General features: G+C 40.5%; 1 protein-coding gene across 3 annotated transcripts in view; it reads left to right on the forward strand.

Moving 5' to 3' along the window:
* The first annotated feature begins 941 nt into the window (after positions 1 to 941).
* The window catches only part of ARHGAP29 (Rho GTPase activating protein 29), a 49,749-nt gene continuing 25,994 nt past the window's right edge, over positions 942 to 24,696 (forward strand). For all 3 annotated transcript variants that reach the window (XM_085231863.1, XM_085231865.1, XM_085231864.1), the window contains exons 1-3: positions 942 to 1,095; positions 2,942 to 3,286; positions 24,428 to 24,571. In XM_085231863.1, coding sequence (XP_085087989.1) covers positions 3,025 to 3,286; positions 24,428 to 24,571 — 406 coding nt within the window. In that variant the 5' untranslated portion in view covers positions 942 to 1,095; positions 2,942 to 3,024. The remainder of the gene's footprint in view (positions 1,096 to 2,941; positions 3,287 to 24,427; positions 24,572 to 24,696) is intronic.

The following is a 24,696-nucleotide window of genomic DNA, read 5'->3' on the forward strand; positions in this document are numbered from 1 at the left end:
AGCAGTCTGCTGTAGCTGTATGCTTTCTTTTTCTAAAAGAGGGTTGAAGACCAAATGGTATCCATTGCTTTGTAGTTTATGTATTGATAAGTGTAGGTGGAATTTCTTATTTATCTTTTTTTATTGCTATTGTACACTTATCAGTATTTCAGTGACTTTTCCACAACAAGCCTTTAATTCTTTTCCTGGTGATGTGATTGCCAATTGCAATGTTTGCCTTGCACTCCTCCACTTGCACATTAAATTAGTTTACAACTGTTTGCCCTGGCCTGATTTTGACATCTGCTGAATCAATTACTTGAATTGCTAGCATCTTTTTGAAGCTCAGGGCATTGCTTTCTTTGTTTTTCTCCAAACTCGGGGGACTTGAAGGATGTATAACCACTTACTCGGTTTTTAGAGTTACATTTTTTTTTGGCACGGGTTTTTTTTTGGGGTCTGCAGTCCTTGCCTCTAAAAACGGGGAACCGAACTGCTGCCACCAGTCTGCAGAGGCCCTCGAGTCCCGCTAGCGCTGGGGAGCCGTTTCAGTTTCTGCGTGGTGTTGCTTGAGGATCTCTCTTCCAAATTTTCTTTTTTTTCTTTAACCCCGACAATGGGTAAGTATGTACACGTACAGCCGTACCAAGGCTGAAGAGTGCCAGCTGCTGGCTCTCAGGGTCCTTCTGGCACCGCTGCACCCCGACGTTGGTGCGGCTTGCAGGGAGCAGAAAGCGGCGGAACGCAGCAGAAAGAGGGAGGCCTGGAGTGCAGGACGGGGGAGGAATAGAACCGCACCTTCCCTCTGTTTCTCGCCAGGTCGCTGCCGGCGCTCCAGCGCGCTGTCACAGCAACCCAGGCGGGGGCTGCGCCGTAACCGCCGCTGGGAACCGCGCGCTCGCACCGAGGGGCCTCGGGCCGCGCCCCCGGGAGGGCCGTGCTCGGTCTCCGCCCCGCCGCGCGCGGGCGGCCAACGGCGTCGCGCGGGCGTGAGGGGGCGGTGGCGGCGCGGCCGCGCTGTGAGGAGAGCGCTGCATGGGCGCGAGGCGGTGTGCAGGGCCTGCGGCCGTCCGGCTGCCGCCCGCGCTCCGCCGCCGCTCTTCGGTAGCGACTCCGGTAAGGTCTGGGGATTCCGGGAAGGGCTTTCGTCGGGGCGGAACGGAGGGAGAGCGGGCGGAGGCGGCGCCGAGAGGAGTGACGATGAGCGGGAAGTGCTCCGCGCCTCTCCTCGGCGCCGGACTCCGTCCTCCGAGGCCGTGCTGCCTGCGTTGTGGGGGGGCGCACGGAGGGGCTGCCGCGGCGCGCTGGGTCTGGTGGGGTCCCGGCGCGGCCCCTCGGCGGCGGCGGCTTCCCCGCGCTGCCCGCCGCGTCGCTCTCTCCTGCCGGCTGGGCTGTGCCGCTGAGCGGGCTGCTGACACGTCTGCTGCTGTTCGTTTTTTTTCTTTCTGTTGGGCTGGCTCGCTCTAACCGGAGAGGTCTGGAGGCATTTATAGCGAGGTCGGTGGGCGCTTTTGTGTTCCAAAGGCAGGCGAGGTGTTTGGAGTCGCTTAACGACGTGTGTTACTCGTGCAGCCCTAGGCACGCTGCACAAGTGCCGTCGTCCTCCCCACCCCTTGCTCCCGGTGCAGCCCCTGTACGGTTCATTGCAACAGCAGCACCGAGCGGCTCCACGTTGCAAAGAGAAATAAAGCAGAAATAATGTAAAAACAATGGGGCTGCATTAGAGTAACTCCTGGTGAAACACGGAGTGGGAGTGTTAAAGTGATAAGGGTGCTGGTTCTGTTTGCCTGGCCAACTCCAGAAATGTGTACAATTTCCACATCAAGCTGCATTCATTACTCGGATCACAGCAACATTTCTTTATTAACAGTGGTTGGATTGCTGTGGATGTATCTGCAGCCGCAACTAACTCGTTTAGTTGGCATGTTCTACTTTTTCCTTCTTGTGTTTCCCATACAGTGTGAGCTCTGAGCACTCGGCCTGGTGCCGAGTGTAATGGCAGGGCTGTAGGTGCTGCTGGACCCAGCCCTGGCTCTGCCATCTGCAGCGGCTCTCTTCAGACAAATGGCCTAACCTGGTGTGGGAGCTCTGAAAGAGCATTCTGTTATTCCTAAAGCTGCAGATAGCTATTTACTTTTACCCATCTGATAGCCCCCAAATCTGCGTGTTTTTGTAGAGGAACTTTTAAGGTATGCTAAAGCAGAGCACCAGCCTTCAGGCTGATTTGCTGAGATTTGTGGGTAAACTTTGGTGCTGAGATGTTCTAAATCACTTTTCTATATCTTTACTTTGGCTTTATTACAAGACAGCAGGCCTAAAAGCCCACATACCAGCTTTCAGGATGTTTTCCCTTCTGAGGCTGTATAGGTCAAAGTTTCTTGCTCAGCACAATCTATGTAACAAAAAATCATTGTATCAGATCAAGGTTGACTGTTATCTGAAAGGCAGGATGCTGAGAGCAGCTGGGTGGCTGATGCAAGCTGGGATGGTTCTTGTGGTCTGTATCACATGGGGTGTTTTTGCAATTGTTGTCAGCTGTGGTAACATTTCATGGTAGAGAATGGGTCTGGGGGTGAGTGTAAAAAAAACGTGACTCTTAAGGTTTCCAAAATAAGTAGTGAGGGAACAAACTTCCTTTTGTTAAAAAAGGATGCATCATAATCAGCTCTAGAAATAATTTTGCATACCGTTGGCTTTTGTGCAATGATGCATATTTGCTGTACAAATCTTAAAAAAAAAAAAAAGTATATATGTGCGTATATATATATATATATGTATGTGAAAAGAACATCAAACAGTCAAGAACCTTGATAATGCTTCAGTTAAACAATGTAATGTAAAGCAGCATCATATTAAAACAATTTTTGGATCTTCTCAGTACAAAAATATTGTTTACTGTGTATTTCTGCCCTAACCAGTGCTTTTCCTTCTCTGCTTCCTTTTCCCTTTCTCTGTTTTAAAGGGCTTCATCTCTGGCTGGTCAATGGACGTTAGGCGATCCTGAATGCTGTCTGTGGGAGCTCTCTAGGCACAGCGACTGCTGGGATGTTGCGACAGAACGGTGGAAGTAACAAACGTGGTTTGGGATTGGCCCGGCTGTCTACCTCCAACTTCTTCACCATCTCTAATTCAGGAAATTGGGGAATGGGGCGCAGTACCAAGAGCAGCTCTCTGAGCAGCATTAGCTCCAACTCTGACTGCTACGATAATCCTGTTGTGGACCCAGAATACATCATGCAGCTGGTGAATGATGTCAGAAAATTTGCAGATGTGCTACTCTACTTGAAGGAAGCCATTTGTTCAGAAGGTATGGCAGTTCTTAATCCTAAATTCCTAGGTTTCCTGAAACTCCCATGCCTCTACTCATATTTTATCTAGTTTTTGCTGTGGCTATTATCCTCCCCTTTGCTTCTCCCTTTTATCCCCCCTGCATGGTGATTATGGGAAGTGGTAGCTGTTACTTTGGGCTCCTCATCAGAGTTTCCTCATCAGAGCGCTGTGCAACCTTCTTTCATAGGTGTAGTGCTCTGGAGCATGTAGTACTTAAAAGGACAAGGGAGAAGAGGTTGTTAGCAGGCTGTTAAGATCGCCACTAAATGTTAGCAAGGCTAGCAACTGATGAGTTTTTAAGCATTGAGTGTTCCTGTAATTCCAAATAATTCTGTTGGCAACGTTCTTGTTTTCTAGACTAGTATGATTTTGATTTTTCTCTAGTTGCTTTTTTGGGAGGCTCATATGTTAGTAGCTTGAATTAGAGTTTTAGGATAGAGCAAAATTTTACTCTGCAATATTTCTCTACACAATAAGTAGTTACTCTCTTCTGCCAGTGGGTGGAATCTGCAAGTTTTTGGGATTTTGTTTTTTGGTGGTTTTTTTTTTTTTTTTTTTTTTTTTTTTTGCTTCCAAGGAGTGTTTCCTTTGCACCTTCAGATTTCTATAGGGATATTAGTCCATTCTTGATCATCAGCAAGAAAGCTTTTATCTAGCTTTTACAGAAATATTCCCATGTTAATAGTTAAACTGACACTGAAAGCAGCTTTTAATAAATATCACAAATGCAAGACATTAGTAGTTACTTCTGTGTTTCATGTTGCTTGCTTCTTTTTGCTTTCCCCATGCCTTAATGTTGCCATGTCTGTTTTCTCTGAAATTGAATTCAGATTTGCTAATAAGCACATTTATGTAGATCCTGAAAAGTAAGGTGATATTTTAAGATCCTTACTCAGTTCAAAGGCAGTGAATTTGCTAGTGCTTCCTTGTGCAAGTGCAATTTTTGTTACCTCTGATGTTGTGCTCAGGATTACCTTTTTATTTATAGATAATATTCCTGAAAAGGAATGAGAGGAATGATTACACTTAGTTCAGACCTTGCATTGATCCTTCTTTGAGGAGAGGAAAGCTAGAAGTGATTGGATCCACTGCTTTGTAAGCTTCAAAAGCTTTGAGTCTGTATGCAGCTGAAACAGTGTTGCCAAAAAGTGTGAACAAATCTTACCAGGACAGTAACTTGATACTAACGATTGCCTCGTGTCAACAGTATTTTTGCTGAGCACACAGGATGAGCAGAGTTATTTGTGAGGTCAGGTGTCTAGTGCCTGCTGACACTGAAATAGGCATCCTGTAGAAAAGGTCTACCAAAATGCTAATGTATTCCATCTGCCATGCAGTGCTTGTTAGTCAATGGTCAGTATAAAACTTGGGGTTTAGAAGATCCAAGAAACTGACATGGAAGATAGGAGTTATTGTATTATGTCAGACTGTTGACATGAATTGTGAAACAATGTTATCCGTTAAAAAGATTGTTAATTTATGAAGGAGAGGTGTTGCTTTTCCTCCATTGGACCTGCTGCTGGCTGGAAATGACCTATTTGCAGCTGAATAGTTTGGATTTCATTAGTCTCTTGTACTTATCTTCAGAAATGTTTATAGTTGTTTGTGCCAAAATCTGACAAATGTGTGCTGAGGTGGCATTTATATTTTACATGCAAAATTATGACTTGTAAGACTTGCAGCTTACTGCCATTTTGGAATTAGTTATGATTTATTTCAAGGTGAAATCAGTTACAGGGATGGAAAATTAGTTTCTTCATTTTGGGACAGCCTTAATTTAATGTCTTGATATAGTTTTTGTTCAACAGTAGAGCTTTGCTCTGAAGCTTATGAAATAAGAATCAAAAGTAAATAATGCTACTAACTACAGCAGACTTCTTACTTTGATATGTGTTTACTGTGTGCATCTTCAGTTAGTTTAGAAGTGGCAAACATTAAGTGATGCTGCAGGGTTGCATTAGCAAGCCCTGGTGTTTGTCTGGCTAGCATTCCTAGAATGCTAGTTTTTCAGCTAGCAAGTTTTCAGCTTCCAGCTAGTGTTTCCCCAGATAACTTTCACAGCTACTGTTAGTCATAGTATTGCTGTTTGGCAGATTTGTCTAAAAATTCCTTTGTAGTACATTGTAAGCTCCCTCTGGAGCACGTGGCTCAGCTTGCTGCAGGCTGCTTGGGCCTGCACCAGCAGTTGGGCTGGCTCCCGTGGGCGCAGGCCTTGAATTCCACACTGTGGTTGGATCTCTGTGGTCCCTGCTTGCTGTGCTTGAGCTGCACTGGAAGTGTCTAGCAGTTACTCATTAACAGCTTACTTAGCGTTCTCCTGATGTAGTGATATTATCTGGGATGAAAAATTTAAGCTATTTTGGACTGTAATATGTATTCATGTCTTGACTAGATCATAAGTGCCTTTAGATATAGACTTGTACTGTGTTTTGTGTACTGTGTTTTGTGTGGTACTAATCATGTTGATAAAAGACTTCAGCAACTTCTTCGTATTATTTAAGGAGAGTGTTAGCAGAAATTTCTCACCCACGTTCTTGCAAGTTTCAGTGCCATTTCTCTGTGCATCACTTGTTATATTGTAATTTAACAACTTACAGCAGTTTTATTTTAGTAATACTGAATGAAATATGAATATTACCTTTAAATGTAGAAAAGTAGTGATGATTCCAAGAAAAAAAAAACTTGAGATACAAGAAACTATTTCTCAATGACACCTGAAAACTAAGCAAAACAACACCCCTCTACCTCTGGGGGGAAAAAATAAATCCTCCCTGTGAATAGAATTGCCAGATTTGGTGTTTTTCAGCCCTTTGGACACAGGGGAGCTGCAGTTGCCTCTTGTGTTGAGTGAAATACCATGTGTTCCATGCACTTGAGTTCAATTTCCTTTCTGAATCTAGGCATTGTACTTGTTGGTTGTAATGCTCTATTATTAGCAGTCCATTTTGAGGCACAGGACCAAGGTACTTACCAACATCTTCATTAAAGAAGAGCTCCATATTTTGTACCTAAGTCAGTGAATTCAGTGCTGTTTCACCAAAAAAAAAAAAAATCTGTCTGACAGTCTGTACCTGTAGTGGTTGGACTGCACAAAATGTTAATGGATCAGTCTTTTGGCCTGGTCTTAAGTTAGATTTCTAGATGAGTTCCAGATGAAGTTGTGGCATATGGCTGATACTAGAGAGGATGATTATACTGTCATCATGTCTTTGTGCTTGTACTGAAAGGCCTGCTCATTTTCTAGTATTAGTACTTTCTGAGGTCAAAGATAATTGAAATGTATTGAGGAGACTCAAAATAAATCAGTCATCTTTCCTTTCTGGCAAGAAGAAATGGAGAACAGTTCCTCAGGAATCCCGCCTGGCAGGCCAAACCTGAGAGTATATGCTGGATGAATACCTAGAAGACTCGATCTATTTTTGTCAGCTACAGTCTGTGCCACTCTTCAGACAGTTCATTTGAATTCTCAGTTTTATTGATGACTTCTTGCTATCCTCCACGCTTAGTTCTTGTTTCAGTGTATATCTGAAGTAGAAGCTGTTAAAATGTAATAGATTGAAAGCTAATGGGTTTCTATTTGTGTTTTGAGTTCAGATAGTGGTTTTTCAGCTACAGAGTGAGAGTGTGAGGAAAAGATCGCTGCCTTCATCTGGCAGCCTGCTTTCAAATAGTAGGACATGCAGTAAAGTACTGTCTAAAGGCTGGAGCTATTTTCGACCTTAGGATGTAGTGACACGCAAGGAGAAAAAGTAGCTTGGTAGAGAAAGTTGTAGAACGGAATGGTTGTTTGCATCCTGCAGACTTGCTGAGAGCTTGGCAACCCGACCACAGCACCGAAAATACTTCAGAATGTGATGTGTGGGAATGCCACAACCAAACCCTGTAACATGGAGAAGGTTAAGTCTTGTCCCAAAGCACAGGTTTGTGCCTGCAAGTAAATGCTGTTGAATTTCATAAGGTTGAGTACTTCAGCATGCAGGTTATGTTCCTTTGGCAGGGAGGAGATATGGAATAATTAGTCCATAGTGTCCAATCTCCTCTAAGTATGTCTATACCTCACGGAAGTAGCTTACATGCTTTCTATACAACTTCTTGGTTCAAGCTATGCAGGACCTGCCTCTAACAAATGTTTGTTAGAAGTTCTGTTGGTTCAAATATAGTGTTGCTTACTGCATAGATGTGCAAAGTTAGGAACCTACTTAAGAATAAGTATCTATGCCTGAGATTGGTGCCATTACAGTCTGCTTCATTATTGCCTGTAATAAATTCCACTACTGCCTTAAGCAAATGATGTCATTGTGTGGCCTTTGCTCGAATGAGAGTCATTTACTCGGGTTTAAAAGGACCACATAAAAGAATATTTAGGGCAAAGTCTGAGTTCCTAATTAAAATATTTTACTTACTCTTTCACTTTTGGACAGTAAATAGTAGCTTTGATTTGTATCAAGTCAGAGATGGGGGAAACGTTCCGGTTTTCCTCCTCTGAAGATAGTTAACTACTGGTTTGGTGACATCTGCTATTTATTTTTTTAAGGAATTCAGTGTATGCTGTAAGGTCTGCCCTTGGGACTGTGGGAAATACTGCTGCATTTTGAATAGCTGTGAGGGTGATATTTGCATGTGGCCTGAAAGTGCTCGTGTAATTATACTTTAATATATAATCTGTGACTATACTGCAGAATATATTTAGGTATTACTGCTTTCTTTATCATGAACTTTGAAGTAATCTTCAAAGTGTGATACTGTGTGCTTCATGTGGGTAATTCTGCATCCTTTTCATGAGCAAGAGCTTTGTTCCTCAAGTTCATCCTGTCTGTCTTCAACTAATGTAAATCAGAACTTATAAAATGGTAATGTACCCTTTTTTCCAGATACATTGGAAAACAGAATAGCAAGTCAAAGCCCTTGCCTTTCATCATAAGTCTGTCTTTGAGGACCAGATTTTGCTGTCTGGTTTCTTAGAGTTCAGTGAGCATTTTTGAAGTTATAGCAGAAGTGAAAATACAGGTGAAGCTCGATAGCCTGGTTGGGAGCATTTGAATCCATTTTACAGTAGCACTGATGCTTTCAAAAGGATCAGGAATGCTGCTTAACTTGAAACCTATCAGGTGCTTGTTCTTGAAGGACAGATGTGCAGCTCAGTGGGACACCTGTAAAGGTGTGTTGGGTTAAAGAGCTTCCTCATAGCAAGTTTCCAATAACTTCAAAACCACTGTGGAGATTGGTATTGCTACCTTAAAAGCCAGAAGCTGTCTGCTGAATATAGGGCCTCAGGGTTAAAGATGAACAACAACTCTTTGCTTCTTCCAGGCTTGTGATAACGTGTGATTTTTCTAACTTTGCTTTAGTTTTTTAGTCATACTAAAAATATGAACACGTTTAGTTCTTGATTTTTATTTCTTTACCATCTTCTAATATAGAGCACTGAAGTCCTCTGTAGCAGAGTTCTGAGGTGGTTTCTTGGAATGTCAACTTGTCCTGCTTTGCTAGGGAAATCTGAAGTTTGTTAGATTTGAAAATGAAGATAACAGATTGAAATTATGATAATTTACAATACTAGGTGTAATTTTGTTTGTTCTATATTCCAGTTTTATTATTTCTCAGTGGAAGCTGCTGTCTTTGATAGTTCAAGTGCCTAATGACACTTCAGATTCAGATTTAACTTGTAGTACAAATGTGTGTTAGGTGGGCAAAGTGCTCTGAGCAAGATTAATAGCATTTACCTTTCTTTGCAGCGCTCTGGAAGAGATGTTTGTATACTTTTATTTTGAGTGAGGTTGTACTGATATTTTCTGTTTTGAAGAAGGAAACGGCTGTTTTTCTCCTTGATAGTATTGTGTCCTAAATGAAAAAGCTTCATGGAGGGGGGGAAAGTTGTGTGCTGACAGAGCAGCTGACTTCCAGGGATCGTGAGAACAAAGTGATTATCAAATATGTAAACAGTCTGTGAATTGATTAAATGACCTTCAAGAATCCTCTGGAAAGTCAGAGGAATTCATGTGAAGTGTGGTATTGTTTATCTTATTCCATATAGCATAAAAAGTGAAGACAAACTGTCTGGAAAATAATGCTATTACAGGAATCACAGCTTTTCAGACAGAGTCCAAAATTTTATGTAGATCACCTCCAGGATCTACTCAAGTATTCTATATGTATTATACATATACATTATACCTGTGGAATAGTCCTTTAAATTCTGTAACTTGCTCCTAAAATATGCAGTTGTTTTCAGTGTCATAGCTCTGCTCACACTTGGTTCACAAGGAATAACTGCCTGCTTTAAATATACCGGCTCACAATATCTTGGCTCAGATCACTGCTGAAACAAATAAGATGTTAAGACTTGAATTCTGACAACTTGTATTTGCTGTTTTGGATGGTATTGTTCCCATAGCAGTTGGTGGAAGTGATTCTGTGAAGCACAGTAGCAGGGAAGCTGGGATCCAGACAGACTGGGGCAGGTGTGGGGCAGCTGGGCAAAGCTGAGACTTTGCTTCTGAAAGCGGTCCTGCAGAGATCAGATTTTTCTTCCTCACCAGTAGCTGAAATGATGGTACTATTCTTTGTGCTAAATATCTGCAAGATGTGCTTTAAATTTATAATGAGACATGAGAACAACAAGCTTGTTATGTTTAGGGCTTTATTTTAAACCAAACAAGTAATGTATTTCTTCTTAAATTTGAAAGTGTGAGCTCCCATGGTCTCAACACTACTTCTTGGCCATGGCAATCATCCTCCGGTTCCTCTGTCACATTCCAAAGAGCAGATCTGACTGAATGCTAGTCTTAGGGAGGAACAGAATCATTTTTTACTAGATCCTCTGTAAGGTTGTACAGTGAAAGGAGCCCAGAAAAGAGGGAGAAGGCAGCTAGCAAAGGATTAAGTGGCCTGAGGCTTCCATTAAAAAAAAAAAAAAAAAAAAGACTGTGACAGTCATAGCACTCTACCTTGGCTTTGCAGTGTGTGCTACTAAACCCTCTATCAACATTTTTTTTTTTTTTGTCTCCTCTGTTGAATGTTACTTTGACAGAGATGCATAAAAAGGCGATGAGGAAAGAACAGCAAGCAGAAAATGCCCTGTGTAGGCTGTAAATCAGTCAGTTGGTTTTCACTCTGAGCTTCAGGCATATTTGAATTGTACTGTCATCATTTAGACTTGCCTTTGGAACTTGCTTTCTGTATGCAAAAACATAAATAGTTCCAGGCTTTCTGACCTGGAGATTTCTTATTACACCCTCGTGTATGTTTCCTAGTAATCACTCCTGGATATTAGTTCTGCCAGTCTGAAATTGAAACTGTTCTTTGACAAATGCGAATGACTTTCAAGGTAAGAGATGTAAAGGATGTAAATAGAGATAAGAGCAAAGTAAATACTTCACTAAACTCCTTGTTTAATAAGTTAGGAATTATTCTAAGAACTTAACGCCATTAGTAGTGACCTATTTTAACAGCTCTGATGCTTTTTTGGTGGCATAACTTGGAGGAAAAAAGAAATAGCCAGGCCTGCCAACGTCCTTCCTGAGCACAGCTTGGAGGATCACAACGCTCCAGGGACCAGTTGCTCTCCCAGGTTTCCTTTCCGTTCCCTTCCACTGCTGTGCTCCTCTGGCCCCTGGGGAACAGAGCCTGGTACCCCGGCTGCGAGTTCTGCCCCCGTATGGCGCCGGCTTGCTCGACTCCGTCCGTTTCTGTGAAGAGAATAGAAGTTCGTACTCTAGAGACCTCGGCTGGCACTGTGACACCGGTGTGGAGGCAGGCCCGCAGCGAGCCCGCGCTGCTTAGCAAGACTTAGAGGGGACAAAGCGACAGCGACAGACCGCGCTGTTCCCGAGGAGCGGCGCTCCCGGCGCAGCACAGCGAGCTTCCCCTGCCCCGACTGTTCCCTCCGCGCTGTTCCGCCCCTTCTGCCGGCGAGGCTTGGGCTTGGGCGGCTGAGAGCCGGGGGAGCTGGGACTGTCTTCTGCTTTGCAGGCTCGTGCTGCTAAAACATTGCCGAATTAATCTGCGTGGAACAAGTCTGCTGTTTCCAATGCTCAGAACAAGGGAAGGAGAAACGCCTCGAGGTTCGAGCGAAGCCGCGCCCCGCAGAGTCCAAGCGAAGCTACGTGCTAAACGCGGGTTGCTGACGGCGGATGCTGAGGGCAGTTTCCCCCGTCCCAGGCCCTGCAGCCCGCAGTTACTGTTTGACTTGGCGGCGGGAGGTTCCGCCGCAGCGCGCCCTGCCCCCGCCGCATAGCCCGCATTCCTCGGAACAACGCGCGCTTGTTGCCGGCGGGGCCGGGGGCGGGCGGGGTGCTGTCAGGCCTCGCTGCTTAGCGGAGGGAAACGCCGCATCTTTGTAGGAGAACGCTGGCATTTTCCATTCTTGTGTTGCTTCGGAAGTGCAAATGTAATCAAAATCTAAGTCCCATTCTTTCTCCTTTTTGCGTTTTGACGTACAAAGAATTTCAAAATGCTTTATTTTCTATTGGTTTGCTTTACTTCTCCTTTCCACAGTGACAGTTAAACTAAGAAAGCTGCTATGACAAGATTAGCACAATGAGAGGTAAGCAGTGAGGGAGAGAATCAAAAGTCAGGTTTTCCTTTCTGAGTGTAAGTGTGAAGCTGGGCCTTCTAGCAGCTAAATGTCATCTAATACAGTTAGCAGCTTGCTGGAGGAGCGTGGAATGCTTGGACGCAAACCTGCATCTCTCCTACAACTCCACATCAGCACCAGAAGGCTGAGATGTGATCTGTTGCACTGAAGTCTTCTCCTCTTAACAGCAATTTGTGTATACCTGTAGGAGCAGCTGTGGGTTTTTTTTTAAGTGTTACAGTGTATCCACAAATGTATTTCACTTCTATAATTACTTTCTGTGAATAATATTCCTGTTGTGATATGAATCAAGAATATCAGTACCAGCAATTACTGCATACCTGGCAGCATGGAGTTGCAGGCTGCGACTGCTGCTTCAGTGACCAGAACTCTATGAAGATTTTATGGACCAAACCACCCTGTCTGTTTCTCTGGGACTGTGTTTCCTATTTGCGTAGTTATGTCTCAGAACTGAAGAGACTTGTTTCTTAACTTCAAGTAAATGTTCATGTAGTCTGCTGGTTGCAGTGATTTGATTATGTTAGTCTTTAATGTCTTATTAATGAATTGGCATCAGAACTGCATGGTGGGATTACAGACCTGGTGCAGAGCTGGGACCTCCATCTTCATAGGTGGCTGATTCTCCTTTTTCAAAAAATTGAGATTTTGTGGTTTCCTTCTCCCTTGAATGTTTCTTGTTAATAGAAGATTGAGTTGACTTAGGTGAGGCTATAGCAAATAATTAGGTTTAGATTCTTGTAGCATATGAAACAGCATGTGGCCTTATGCTATTCTTTGTGCTGTACATTATTTTTGTGTGTTACATCATATTACCATGATATTTATACTGCACGTGTAAAAGCTGTGTTAGTACTTCTTATCTGTCAGACATAGGGTGATCGTGATGCCATGTACATGGCCATGTATATACTGTGAACCTTAAAGGGAAAGGAAGGTTCTTTAGAAAGAATAAAAAGTGTATTTTGGGAAGTTTAAAGGAAAGAATAACTTTAGTAATGAAGGCCTAATCCTCTTCTAGTTTTAGGAATCTGAAGTATGTGGAAGACCTAGTGAGGAAGTTTGAGCTAAGATGTATTGAAAATCCTGTTGGCTTTGGTTGAATGAATTGCAGGATTGTAGATCAATAATTCGTAAGGAGTATATTTGTAGGAATGAGTGTGTTTTAAGCATGGGTGTGTTCTCTCTCACTCTGTGCAAGATCTTTGACATCTTTAGCATTTGGGACTGAATCTGAGTCTTGTAATATAGAAACCACTACCAGCAAATGAGCATGGGAAGGAGGCAGTGCTTAATGGATGGTTCCAGATGTGTTGTACTTCTTTAGGAAAGATACAAGTTACTTACATGGAAGTTTAGTAGTGTAAATGAAGTTGAGCAAGATCATTTTTGGAACTGTAAAAGACAGAAGGTGACCATGATAAATATGGCAGTGGTTATGAGGGAGAAACTAACACTAGGGTTGAGATTGCAGAGTGGTCACACTAAAGGATCTGTGATATTCATCTTTAAACCCATGTACAGGAGCAAGTTAACAAATTCAGCAAGGAATGGCAAACTCCTTCCATTAGTAGCTGGTTTTAGCTTATAACTGGGCATGAGAAGTGAGCTGAGAACTTAATTGGGAAGTTGGTAATAGGGCTGGGGTATGTAAATAAGTCAGTTTCTCAATAATGAGAGAAGCTTGTTTATGCAGCATCAAATGCTGTGTGCCCCTGGATGAAAAGTGAAATGCATGGGGCTACTGTGTATGTAGCTGACCAAGTTCTACCCGTTTTTATTATAATTTTCCACTTCTGTACCTTTTACTGGCTTGTGCATCCTTTGGTTTGTTTGTTTTTCAGTTAGCACTGGCTAGGTGGAATGACAGCTTCAGAGGTACTGAGAGGAAACAGCTCTGTAAATCCAGAACCATAAACGTAAACGTTCTACTGCTTGTTTATCTTTCAGCACTCACATAGCTCATCATTTTGCCTTCACCTGTGCAAGTCATAAAGCCAGACTGTACTCTATTGTTGGGCGGTTGTTTCAGCAGCACTTCAGTGCTGGAAGGTCAAACAGTTAATTCTTCATGTTCACCAGTTTTCTAGATAACTGGTGATGGCTGCAGTGATGTTTTCTTTTAATCAACAAAATAGGCTATGATAGTATTCCTCTTCTATATCAGTCCATAATTGTGTTTAAAAGATATGTTAAAAAAAAAAAAATGCACAAAGAAAATTCACCCCTTGTTTAACACTGTATAATCTCGTAAACCATAATGACTTTGTGTGGTCTTCTGAAAATTAAGTGGGTGGACAGCAATAAAATGGCTTCTTCAGTCAGTGACTTAAGCTAAAAGGAGAAGCCAAGTAGAATGGATAGTATTTTAGACTAAAAGAAAAATGAGCTAGAGGCTAAGGGTTTTTTGATAATCTCTTGATAAGGCTTACCAAAGGCTAGATTTATTTTCTTTTGAATTTGTATTTAAAAAGATTTTCATAGTATCCCTTCTGTACCAGGTTGATATGGTGAGATCAATCTTCTGGGGATAGTTATTTCTTTTCTTGTTTGTTTTTTTTCTCCAAAAATTTGTGTTGAGGAAATTAAGTATCATTTCGTTGTATTCTTTTTCAGAACTTGAAGCAATGTACAAGGAATGTAGTTTCTTAAGGCACTTTTTTTTTTTTCCTCATTTTATTTTATGGACACCTTTGACTATAAACTGCTAAGCTCAAGAACTATTATACTAAACTGTAGAAAACAGTAACTGTGATGGATATAATTTTGGTGAAATGTAAGTGGCCAGACTTAGGGCAAATGTGTTCATTATAAAGAGTGTAGTGTTCCATCTATTCAACAACTTACAGTTCTGACTTAAATGGGTTCTGGAAATGTTAAAGCATTATCCTCACCTGGTTTTATTCTTTAGCTGCTTTCAGATTTTGGAAAATGATAGAAAGTGTTGCTAGAATGGCCCTGTAATGTGTTTACTCTCATTGGTCAGAAATGGGTAAATAAGGAAACTCAGCAATTTCTATTCCAGTTTGTTTAGTCTTTAAATTGTGTTAATAAAACATTAGTGTGTTCTAAGGATTAAACTGCATGGATGAACATATCTAGGTTAGTTGATTGGAATCTGAAGGCTGGTAGGATACAAAAGTTGGAGGAATGTGGCATACAGCATATTGAAATGGATTAATGAAAAGCTGCATTGTGGTAGATTTCTTGAAGGACTTCCCCCACACACAAGTGGGGATTTTATCCATGAGTTTGAATGTGAAATGAATGTGGAGTAATAGCTATGCTGTTGATATCAGTTGGCACATCAACAAAATAAAGAAGCTGTTATCAGTGTAGGCAGAATTAAAAGATTTTGATTATTAATATGTATTTTGCATGTGTATGCCACTTATTTTGACTTGAAAAAATGTATTTTAAGTCATTTTAGATTTTACAGCTTTAATTTCTGAAAATTAGACTTACTTTGACCTATTTGTATAGGTGAGGACTTAAGTATGAAAAAGCTTTGATTTTTCAGAGGTACGGGATTGAAACATAATTAAAATGAGGTAGTGTATTAAGAAAAAGAAAAAAGAGTGGAGATTGGAGGACGTTCCGAGGCTTGGAATATAGTATGAATATTTCCTTTCTCCAAAAGGTGTGGAAAAGAGTTAAAAAAAAAAAAAAAAAAAAAAAAGTTGCTGCTTTTTTTTTTTTTTTTAAGCAAGTTATTTAACTCTCTGGAAAGTGTGTTTCAGTCAAGAAGACTCTGGATGGCTGGAGTAATATATTTTGGTCAGTCCTAAATAGTGAATATCAGATTTCAAGAGCTGGATCAATATTAACATGGTAATCAGCAGCTTTTTATGCTAAACTCTTCCTTGAAACTCTGGACTAACAGGACGTAGTTCTGTGTTCTCATCCAAGAGCAAATTTCCTGCAAAAATTCTAAGCCTGCACTGCTTCTTTCCCCTTTACCTCAACCTAAAGAAAACTTCTGCCCTTAAAATAACTTCAAATACTAAGTGCTTTTTCAGTGTAACCTGATTAAGATGAAATGTAGTAGTTCAGTGATTTATGGGGAACTGATTCATGCCTTTCTCTTCTTTGTTCCTAATCAATTATCCTTAGATTTTCTTCACTAAACTAATTGATTATATGTTCATTTCCCATAAATTATCTCACTTGCCACTTTTGTAGAGGATTCTGGAGCACATGATGCCAAAGACTTTGAATTTGGCATAATGTTCCTTAATGATGCCATGACAGCAAAAGTTTCTGTGATTCTGATCAACAAAAATGATAGTACTTGTCAGTTTGATATTTTGAGAGGCTTGAGTACAAGGGGAAAAAAGAGTATAAACCAAATTACAGTTTCAAAGCTGCTTTAATTTGTTCTTCCAAATCTTCAGATGTAGACAGCTTCTCAATATATGGAGAAATCTGTAAAGAAATGAAAGCATGCAGAACAACAAAAATTGCCAATCAAGCTGCAGAGTTAGAGCTCACTATGAATAGTCAGAAAGATGTTTACCAAGTTTTCAGTTGGCAGAGGTGTCCTTCCAAGGTTTTTACAGTGGTTTCTTAAAAACATCTAATTTTTGGGCATTTTATTAGCTATAGCTAATACTGCTAGTTTCTGCTGAGGTAATTAACATTCACCTTTCTTGGGAAAATACTAAAAAGAGGCCTCTTTTTCATCTGAAATTCCAGAGCAAGTTATTTTGTGTGTTGGGTTTCCAGTAGTTTGTGTATGTTTGTTTTGAAATTGACCTGTAATAAATACAATGTTCTAAAAAAATCTGTTAGTAGTTATTTTATGATGAGAAGTGGGCGTTTATCTTTGACTCTTGCAAACCAAGGTAAATAATGGAAGGTTCATAAGGATAGGTTTTTGGTATGTGTTTTTTTTCTTTTTTTAAATGCTTAGGTATGCAGAGCAAAAGAAAATGTCTGAACAATACCGAGGATGCAATGGGCACTACTGCTGTTTTAATGTGGCTTCCTATCAAGAATGCTACCTACTGTTTTATGCAGATAATGAGCGGTGTGTGGTTCTTGGCTTCAGGCCTACAGGTTTCTATGAAAGCAGAAATCATTGTAGTATAGGATTTGGCTAAAACATTTCATACACTGTGACTATGACTTGAATATGAGACTCAGTGCTATGAAAATTAGACCTTTCATTTTGCCCTACATTTGTGAAACTACAAATTAAAGTTTTTTTTTATTCATCCAGTTTCCAATCTTATATCCAATGCAGTAATAATGGTTTCATTTTTTTACAATTAAAACTTAATAAACTGGTTGTAGTGAAATGTCCTCTTTGAAAGTAGAAATATAGCAGGCTCAAAAGCAAGGAAGAATAAATAGCCCCTTTATAATTGCCCTGACAAAAGAAAAGAGAAAATACAGTGTGGATGACTTAATTTTCTTTAACACTACAAGTTGTTCTTGTAGATTTTGTTAACTTTTGAAGGATTTGGAGCTATACGCTTCAGGTCGTGTGTTTCATTCTTGTCAAATGTCTGCTTCTGTCCATCTTATCACTTCTGATGTTGGTTTGCACAACACAAAGGAGGCATCGCTACTGCAGAAGATGTGGCTTCTTAAATAATAAGAAAGAAGAATAAATAATACCTAATCTGGGTAGAATAGTGAGGCAGTTGAGAAATGCCCGAGTGGGTCCGGGTGCATGACAGTATTTATTGTGCTTGCTAGAGCACAGAGTACAAAGTTTGTGCTCCTTTCATGGTTTTGTGCCAGCTGTACGAATAGTCTGTGTCAGTTGTGAGAAGACAGACAGATGATTTGGCATGAAGCAGGAGGTACCTTCATGCGGTGTCTAATGATTAACCCATTGCCATTTTGAACAACCTCATCCAGTTGATAACAGCACTCTGTACCATGTGGCAATATGCTTTCTGCTACTGGAAAACCCAAAGATGGGTTGTCTGTTTACAATCCCTGGCCTGTTTCTTGGTGTTGAAGTGTTAAGTAGTTTCTAATAAAGCATCATAAATGAGACTGAGGTGTAATGACTTTACTAGTGCCATTTGGCAGCTTCCAGCCTTGTCAGAGATTTTAATAATACAAAAAATTATTCTGGAACTACTTTGAGTTTGCTTTTGAATTATTTGAAATATTTCATTCTTCCATATCTGCAACATGTTTGTACAACCAAGCGAAGGAAGAAATGGTAACTAAGGTTACTGTTAGTCTTCTCCCAGACTGTGACTTCCAACAATAAAATATCTACTGAACAAATAAGACTTGTTTTGTACAATTAATGGAAGTCATATTTAGCCTGTACATGTACTTATAAAAGCTTCCCTGAGAGTGGACCGAAAAGCACCGACGAAGGTTAGCCGTGTGTAAGATCAAACCATGGTATGAAACACTCTCCAACTATGTGTTTTAATTTAGTTCTTATGGGACTCTGATAGTGACCTCTGTCAGATCAGACAAATAGGGCAGACTGTAAGTTATGTTAGTGGGGCTAAGGTGGTGGATGAAGGTCAAGAATAAAATAACAGGTAGGTCTGAGACTGTCTCTTCAAGTGAACGGATTTGGTGGCTTCAGAGTTAGCTGCAGTGTGGTTGTTTTGCTTACTCTGTGATGCTCACTGAAAAGTCACATTATCAGTTCAGAACTGAGTGCTGCCAGTTTCCTAGCCCACAGTATGGGTGTCAATGAAGATCTAATTTAAAGTAGTCGTCTTTGGGTTAGCTTCATTTCAGTGCTGATTTTTTTCAACCTTGGTGACATAACGACTGATACAATTTAATCTTCCTCAGAAGCATAATGGAAACAGAATGTAATATACCTTGATCACTGATGCAAAAAATGAGATTGGTAAATAAGACTTGGCTTTTAGCCAAGGTTCTGTGCTCGCAGATTGAAATGTTGATTACTCAAGCTGATTCCATCTGAATCCTTCTAAGATCAAGAGAGATGAGGAGCTGACTGTTCACATCCTGTAAGATGAAACTTTAAGTTCTAGATCCAGGTATTTGGATATTGGAGAAGTTTCTTTCTACTTTGTATAATTATTTTTGCCACCCTGGAATGCTATTCTGTCTGGCTTTTTCACCTTCTCTTGAAGGAGAGAAGATGCAGAGTGTAATTGGTTTCCTGTAGAGCATGGATTGTAGATGTTGGATGGAGGGGGATAACTTTGCTGGCATTATGATGTGGTAATGTTCTAGGGGAAGAAATTATAAGCAGAATGGTGCGTGCATCTCCTATGTGGGTCTAAATAGCTATGTAGGGTGTATGATGGCTGTGCAGGAGAAAAAGCATTGTTAGTCTGTATTTCAACTTTTCTTGGAAAAAATTCGTTGAAATAAACAGCTTCAGAAATGTTTGGGCAGCAATGAGTTGGGACAGACAAAGGAATACCAGCCAACTGACACAGCAGTGCTTTTCCTGACTGCGTGTGTTGTAATCAGCCCTGGCTTGGCAGAGGGGGTGGCTGGCACTGGCAAGCCTGATGAGCAAACTTTTGTTTTGTTTTGGATGAACAGAATCCAATAATGGCTGTAAGGCCATTATTGCTTGCTGGTATGTTTGTTTGGTTTTGTGTTTTTTGTTTTCTATTTTTAAAGGACTTCCCTTTGAGAAATACCTGAAAGAAAAAAGATAGTTTGCAATTTTATTTTTTTCACACCAGGCGTAGATGTTTCAGTCACCACATCGTATGACTGCTGCATTGAGCAGTGAGATGCTGATGATAGGCCAATGTGCCACTGAGAAGGAAGCCTGCCAGCTTTAGTGAGACAGCTGCTTTGCTGTATGGTTCTTGTGCATTTTTTTTTTTTTTTCTGCAGATGAAGAGTTAAGATCTTGATGTAAATTTTAAACATTCTTTTTTTTGTCTTCTTTATTTGCTTCTCTTATATGGCATGCTTTCCTTGTGATTGCCTTTATATTTTTGAGTAAGCTTGTTTTCTGCTGAAGTAAATGATGGTTTAAGCCCTGATGAAAGAAGGTTTGTAGACAAACTATTAAGCTCTTTCAAGCCCTTTTTTCTTTTTCTCCCCTCTCCGCTTTCAGGAGCTCTTTTCTTCCAAAGGAGAGAGGGCTGGCTGGTTCTTTCTGGAGGTTCCAATAGGCTCATAACTGTGAAGCAAGCATCTGGACCTGTGTGTCCTCTGTGCTGAGGAATCACTGGGGAAGTCACATTCCTGTGGTCCAGAGCACGATTAGCTTTCCACAGTGCTGCAATCTTTAATACTAAGCTTGAGAACCACAGATAGATTACTTTAAACTTGATATAGCATCAATTGGTGGAGGAATTTCCTGCTTGACTGCATGTAGGTAAATGAACTCATGCAGTGCGACAGGAGGGAACAAAAGAAAAACTGAAAGTAAATACTGATTTATTTATTTACTGTGACTGCTTAAGTCAGAGTGCACTGCTGCAGGAGCCTGCTGGAGACTCGTTTCCTCATGCATTCTTCCCACTAAACTCTTTTGCTCTAGGGTTGGTTTGGTCTCTTAGCTGTATTGAAACTTTCTATTAAGTTGGTATATTTAGATTCTGCTAGTACCTGAGGCTTATAAATCTGCCACAAACAGGAAGCCATTCTGTTAGCATCTGTTTGGTCGGTATCAGCTCATGAATGTGGGGTCACTGTAGTTCCTGATGGCTTCTGCCCTCTCTACTTGTGTTGCAGTCCTTTTGTCTTTGGGAGGTAGAGAAACAGTGTTCGAGATACTTTGTAAACAAATAGTTATGGAAAACAAAGCAATCTCAGCTGGGTGTAGCCAGAGTTCTGCTTTTGAGAGTAAATAACTAACCTCATACTTAAGTGCATTATTTTAGTGACAGTGTTCTCCGAGACATCTAATTCAACCCAGCAGCTGTTTTTCAACATGCGTTTTCCTTTGAAACTGAGTGCTTCCATTTCAGAGTGTGTCCTTTATGGTATTTTTTTTTTCTCTCTGCCTTCTCTCTCTCCCCTTTCTTGGCTTTTGTTTTTCCCCAACTCTACTTGTTTGAGAGGATAATATCAAATGTTAACACTAAGAAACTGCATCCTGATATCAGATATGTTTTAACTAACCTTTTTTTCTGTTCTTATCCTGTAATGACAAGCCTGTATTTGTGCATTGTACTGAATTCTACAGAACGGCTTGTTGAGTTTCTCATATGCCCATGATGCACTCCTTCCCGAAGGTAGACTGGAAACAAACTGTAGGCTGGCTCAGCTGCATTCTAACCTTGTTTCCCCCATTCCATACTTGTTAGGGAACAAGAAGTCTGCCCACCATGCCACCAAGAAGATCTGGTTATGGGATTTGTATGTGGGTATTCCAGATCCCATCATAGGAACTGTTTTCTCTCCATTCACAAGTGGGCACACACCCATCAGAAGACAAGGGTGCCTCCATCTTGTCTGCAAAGGAGATTTGGTTCTGGTTGGGTGGTGTACTTGTACAGACAGTCTCTGCAGCTGACCCTTATGCTCCTCAGGTGAGGACTGTGTGCCTTCTAGCTAAATAGAGACAGGTAATAGGGGAGGATTGTGGTATATAGCTTCAGATGCCTCCAAACCAGCCTTTTTTTCAGTCCTGCCAATCTAAATTATTAATCACCGAGGAGGGATTCTGGAAGGTTTGTCTGTGTCCAAAGGCTTGAAAAAAGAGATGAGATGCTGCCTATACAGACGTGTTTCGTAACTTAAGTCACTGTACTTTTTTCTTAACTAACCAAATGGAATTGCCTATCTTTACCCAATGTCCACTTACCTAAAAATAGCACTTCACTAGAATTTTCAGATATGTTTTTTGTGTTGTAGGATCCTGTTGTGGTTTCTGGGTACCAGGACAGCTCTGCTATCTTTCTCTTTTTCCATTACCTTTGGCTGGAGTTACTCAATACTCCAGACAGCATTTATTGTTGCTTTGATGAGACTACAGTTGAACCTTTGGATTAAAGACCAAAGGGACCATTATAATTATCTGTAATGGTCATGGAACTTCTCCAAATATTTGAAGGTAACAGTGGCAGTGCTGGTTCAGACCAAAGCTGTGTTTAACTCAGTGTCTGAGCTCCAACCACTGCCAAAAGTGAATAGCTAGAGTAAAGTATATAAAAACAAACAAAAAAAACACCCAAAAAACCAACTACAAAACAAAGTTGGACATATATAATACTACTGTCATTCTCTGAATGCTTTCCTCATAGGGAAGTTCTTGAGCTGGTGCAGGTTACGTTGTTTCTGTACAATGCTTAGTAGCTCAATAAAGAGAGAAGAAGAACAAAATGAGATTGCAGAGGTAGGTTCAGAAGGAACCTGACAAATTTGTAGACAGTAGGTCTGTAAGCAATTACTGAAGTGCCCAGGAAACGTGGTGCAATAGCTGTGGGTATAGGGGATCTGAGGCAGCTGTACTGCAGAAAGCAGGCAGTCTTGGCTAGTCTCCTGAGCCGTATCACCCACTGCTTCATTGGGCACGGGCTAATTGGACCCTGGCATGATCCAGTAAAGCATATCTCACTTGTAACCCGAGGGAGCACTCCGAAGAGCTTGTCTAGTCTGTCCTTGTTTCCATGCAACCCTCTATCACTGTTGTGTTTTGATGAGAAGTTGCACAGGTCTCTTATGTGAAAAATCATCTTTTTTTTGTTGTTGTTGTTCTGAATCTAGCATTTACTCCATTTAATTAACTGAAGTGTTTATTTTTAACTGACAGGTGGTAAGGAGTTGAATTTACCCACTATTTTCGCACCTTTCTTGATTTTATTTATTTTTGCAGACCTCTTGCAGACCCCCTATAAGTCATCTCTTATCCAAAGTCCTGGCATCTGCTTCTGTGACTCAGGGTGGGAAGTTTACAGCCTGGTTTTCTCCATTAAATTTCAAACCTTGAGCCTTTGTATCAATGTGTGTTTGTCGTAAATTACCTCTACCTGTTATGTGTATGTATAGATTTCTAGCCACATCTAGTTCCAGCCTCTTGTTGATTTTTGCTGTTGTTGTGTTTGTATTGTCAGTCAAAAATTATGGAATGTGTGCTTGTAAATAAAGATTAAAGCTACTACTGTGTTTAAGGAATTACACAGAGCTTTCTTAAACTATGGTTATATAAGATGGGTTTTTCTAGACTTCTGTATATCCTGTTAAGGATATGGAGCTTCCTACTCTTGTCCAGCAGGAAAAAGCACACAAAGTGCCAGTGAATGGTAGATAATATTTTTGCCTTAGTCCACTTCCTGAGTCAAGGTTCTTTCTTTGACAATGTGTAAGCTGTCCCAAGTTGAAAAAAAATCTTCTTATATTTGACATCTAGGGAGATAAAACCTGGTACACAATAGTCTTTGAGACTTGCTTTTGGGAACTTTTGTACTGGATATAATGCTGTATTATTTGTTTGTAGTCTTCCCACCTACGTGCATGACATTAGTGATACACCATACTGACATGTCATGTTGTACTTCATTGATTCTTTAGAAAGAAATAGGTACTTTTCATCCAAATGTAATGTCTTAGTCTGAATAAAATGACTCAAAATTGAAACTGAAATCTGAAAACACTGGCTCTATTGGCACTATACTAAATTGTCTGTATTGACTTATTTGTTATAATGCCCACAGACAACACAGAAATGCCATTCCTTTTTCTCTATGGGGAAGTGAGTCAGCTTATACTAGATCCTCTTTTTCTTTTTCATAAGCTAGAGTTTGAAAGCTTTTTACCACAACTTGCAACACAGCACTCTGATGCATGTCAAACTTAAATTATGTGCCCCAACACCTCTTTTGCAGCAGAAAGGAAGAGCTTGTGGCTTAACCTGTGCAATGTATGCAGCAAGAATTCTTTTTTTTTTTTTTTTTTTTTTTTAGAAGGGGTAAGAGCTTGGAGGCACAAAGCAAGAGAAATATCGTGTAGAAAAGCATGGATGAATGAGTGCTTACATGAAAATTTTTCTAGTTTAGACCTAATTCAACAAAATTATTTAGGTGCTAAAGTGTTTTTTGTTTGTTTTTAATCAGGATTTACATGCTTAAAGACCTTTGGAGGCATGTATAGTAAAAACGCTTAAGATTTAATTGACATGAGTTAAATGCAAAAAAACACAACACCTACCAAAAATCTTTAATTCTATGAATATGCAGAGGTGGCCCTGAATTTTGTATCTAGCTAGGAAAGATCTAACATGCAATCCAAATCTACTTTTGGATCTACTTGTCTGAATCTGTGTATTCATTGAACTGGTGATTAACAAAAATGACATAAAATGGTTTAATTCAGAAACCTGACAGTATTGATGTATAATCCCTAAGGTTGTGGGGTTTATTTTCTATTTTTAAGTTATTCTTGCTTGTCTTATTTGGAGAAATGACTTCTTGCCATGATGCATGTCATTTACATGTAAACTGCTGGCAAATGGTAGTATCTTTTTTTTTTTTTTCTTGTTCTAATCAGGCCCAGCTTCTACATGCCCTATTTTGTTGTGCTGAATGCTAGCAAATGCTAGCATTTTAAAGTCATTGATTTGCTGTTTTTAATGTAGTTTCTTCTTTATTTCTTCAGAAAACCAAGATGGACTGCGTCAAGTAGTACATGAACGCTTGGGAGAGTTGCTGCGTGTTTTAAAAGCAGTGATAAATAAACATCAGACCCTAAACTCAGTTGATATTCTTAGCGCTGCAGGCACAGTTATTGCAAAAGTAAAAGGTAAGGAAATTTTTATTTTCAAACTTGGGAAAATTTTAGTGAGTCACTTGACTAGCTGTGTCTTGGAGTTGTAGGGGGGGATTCCATTTATACAGAAGAAGTAAGTTTTTTAATAGTGCAATAGT

This window comes from Meleagris gallopavo, chromosome 10 (genome assembly GCF_905368555.1).
Source record: "Meleagris gallopavo chromosome 10, MGAL_WU_HG_1.1, whole genome shotgun sequence".
Taxonomy (NCBI): domain Eukaryota; kingdom Metazoa; phylum Chordata; class Aves; order Galliformes; family Phasianidae; genus Meleagris; species Meleagris gallopavo.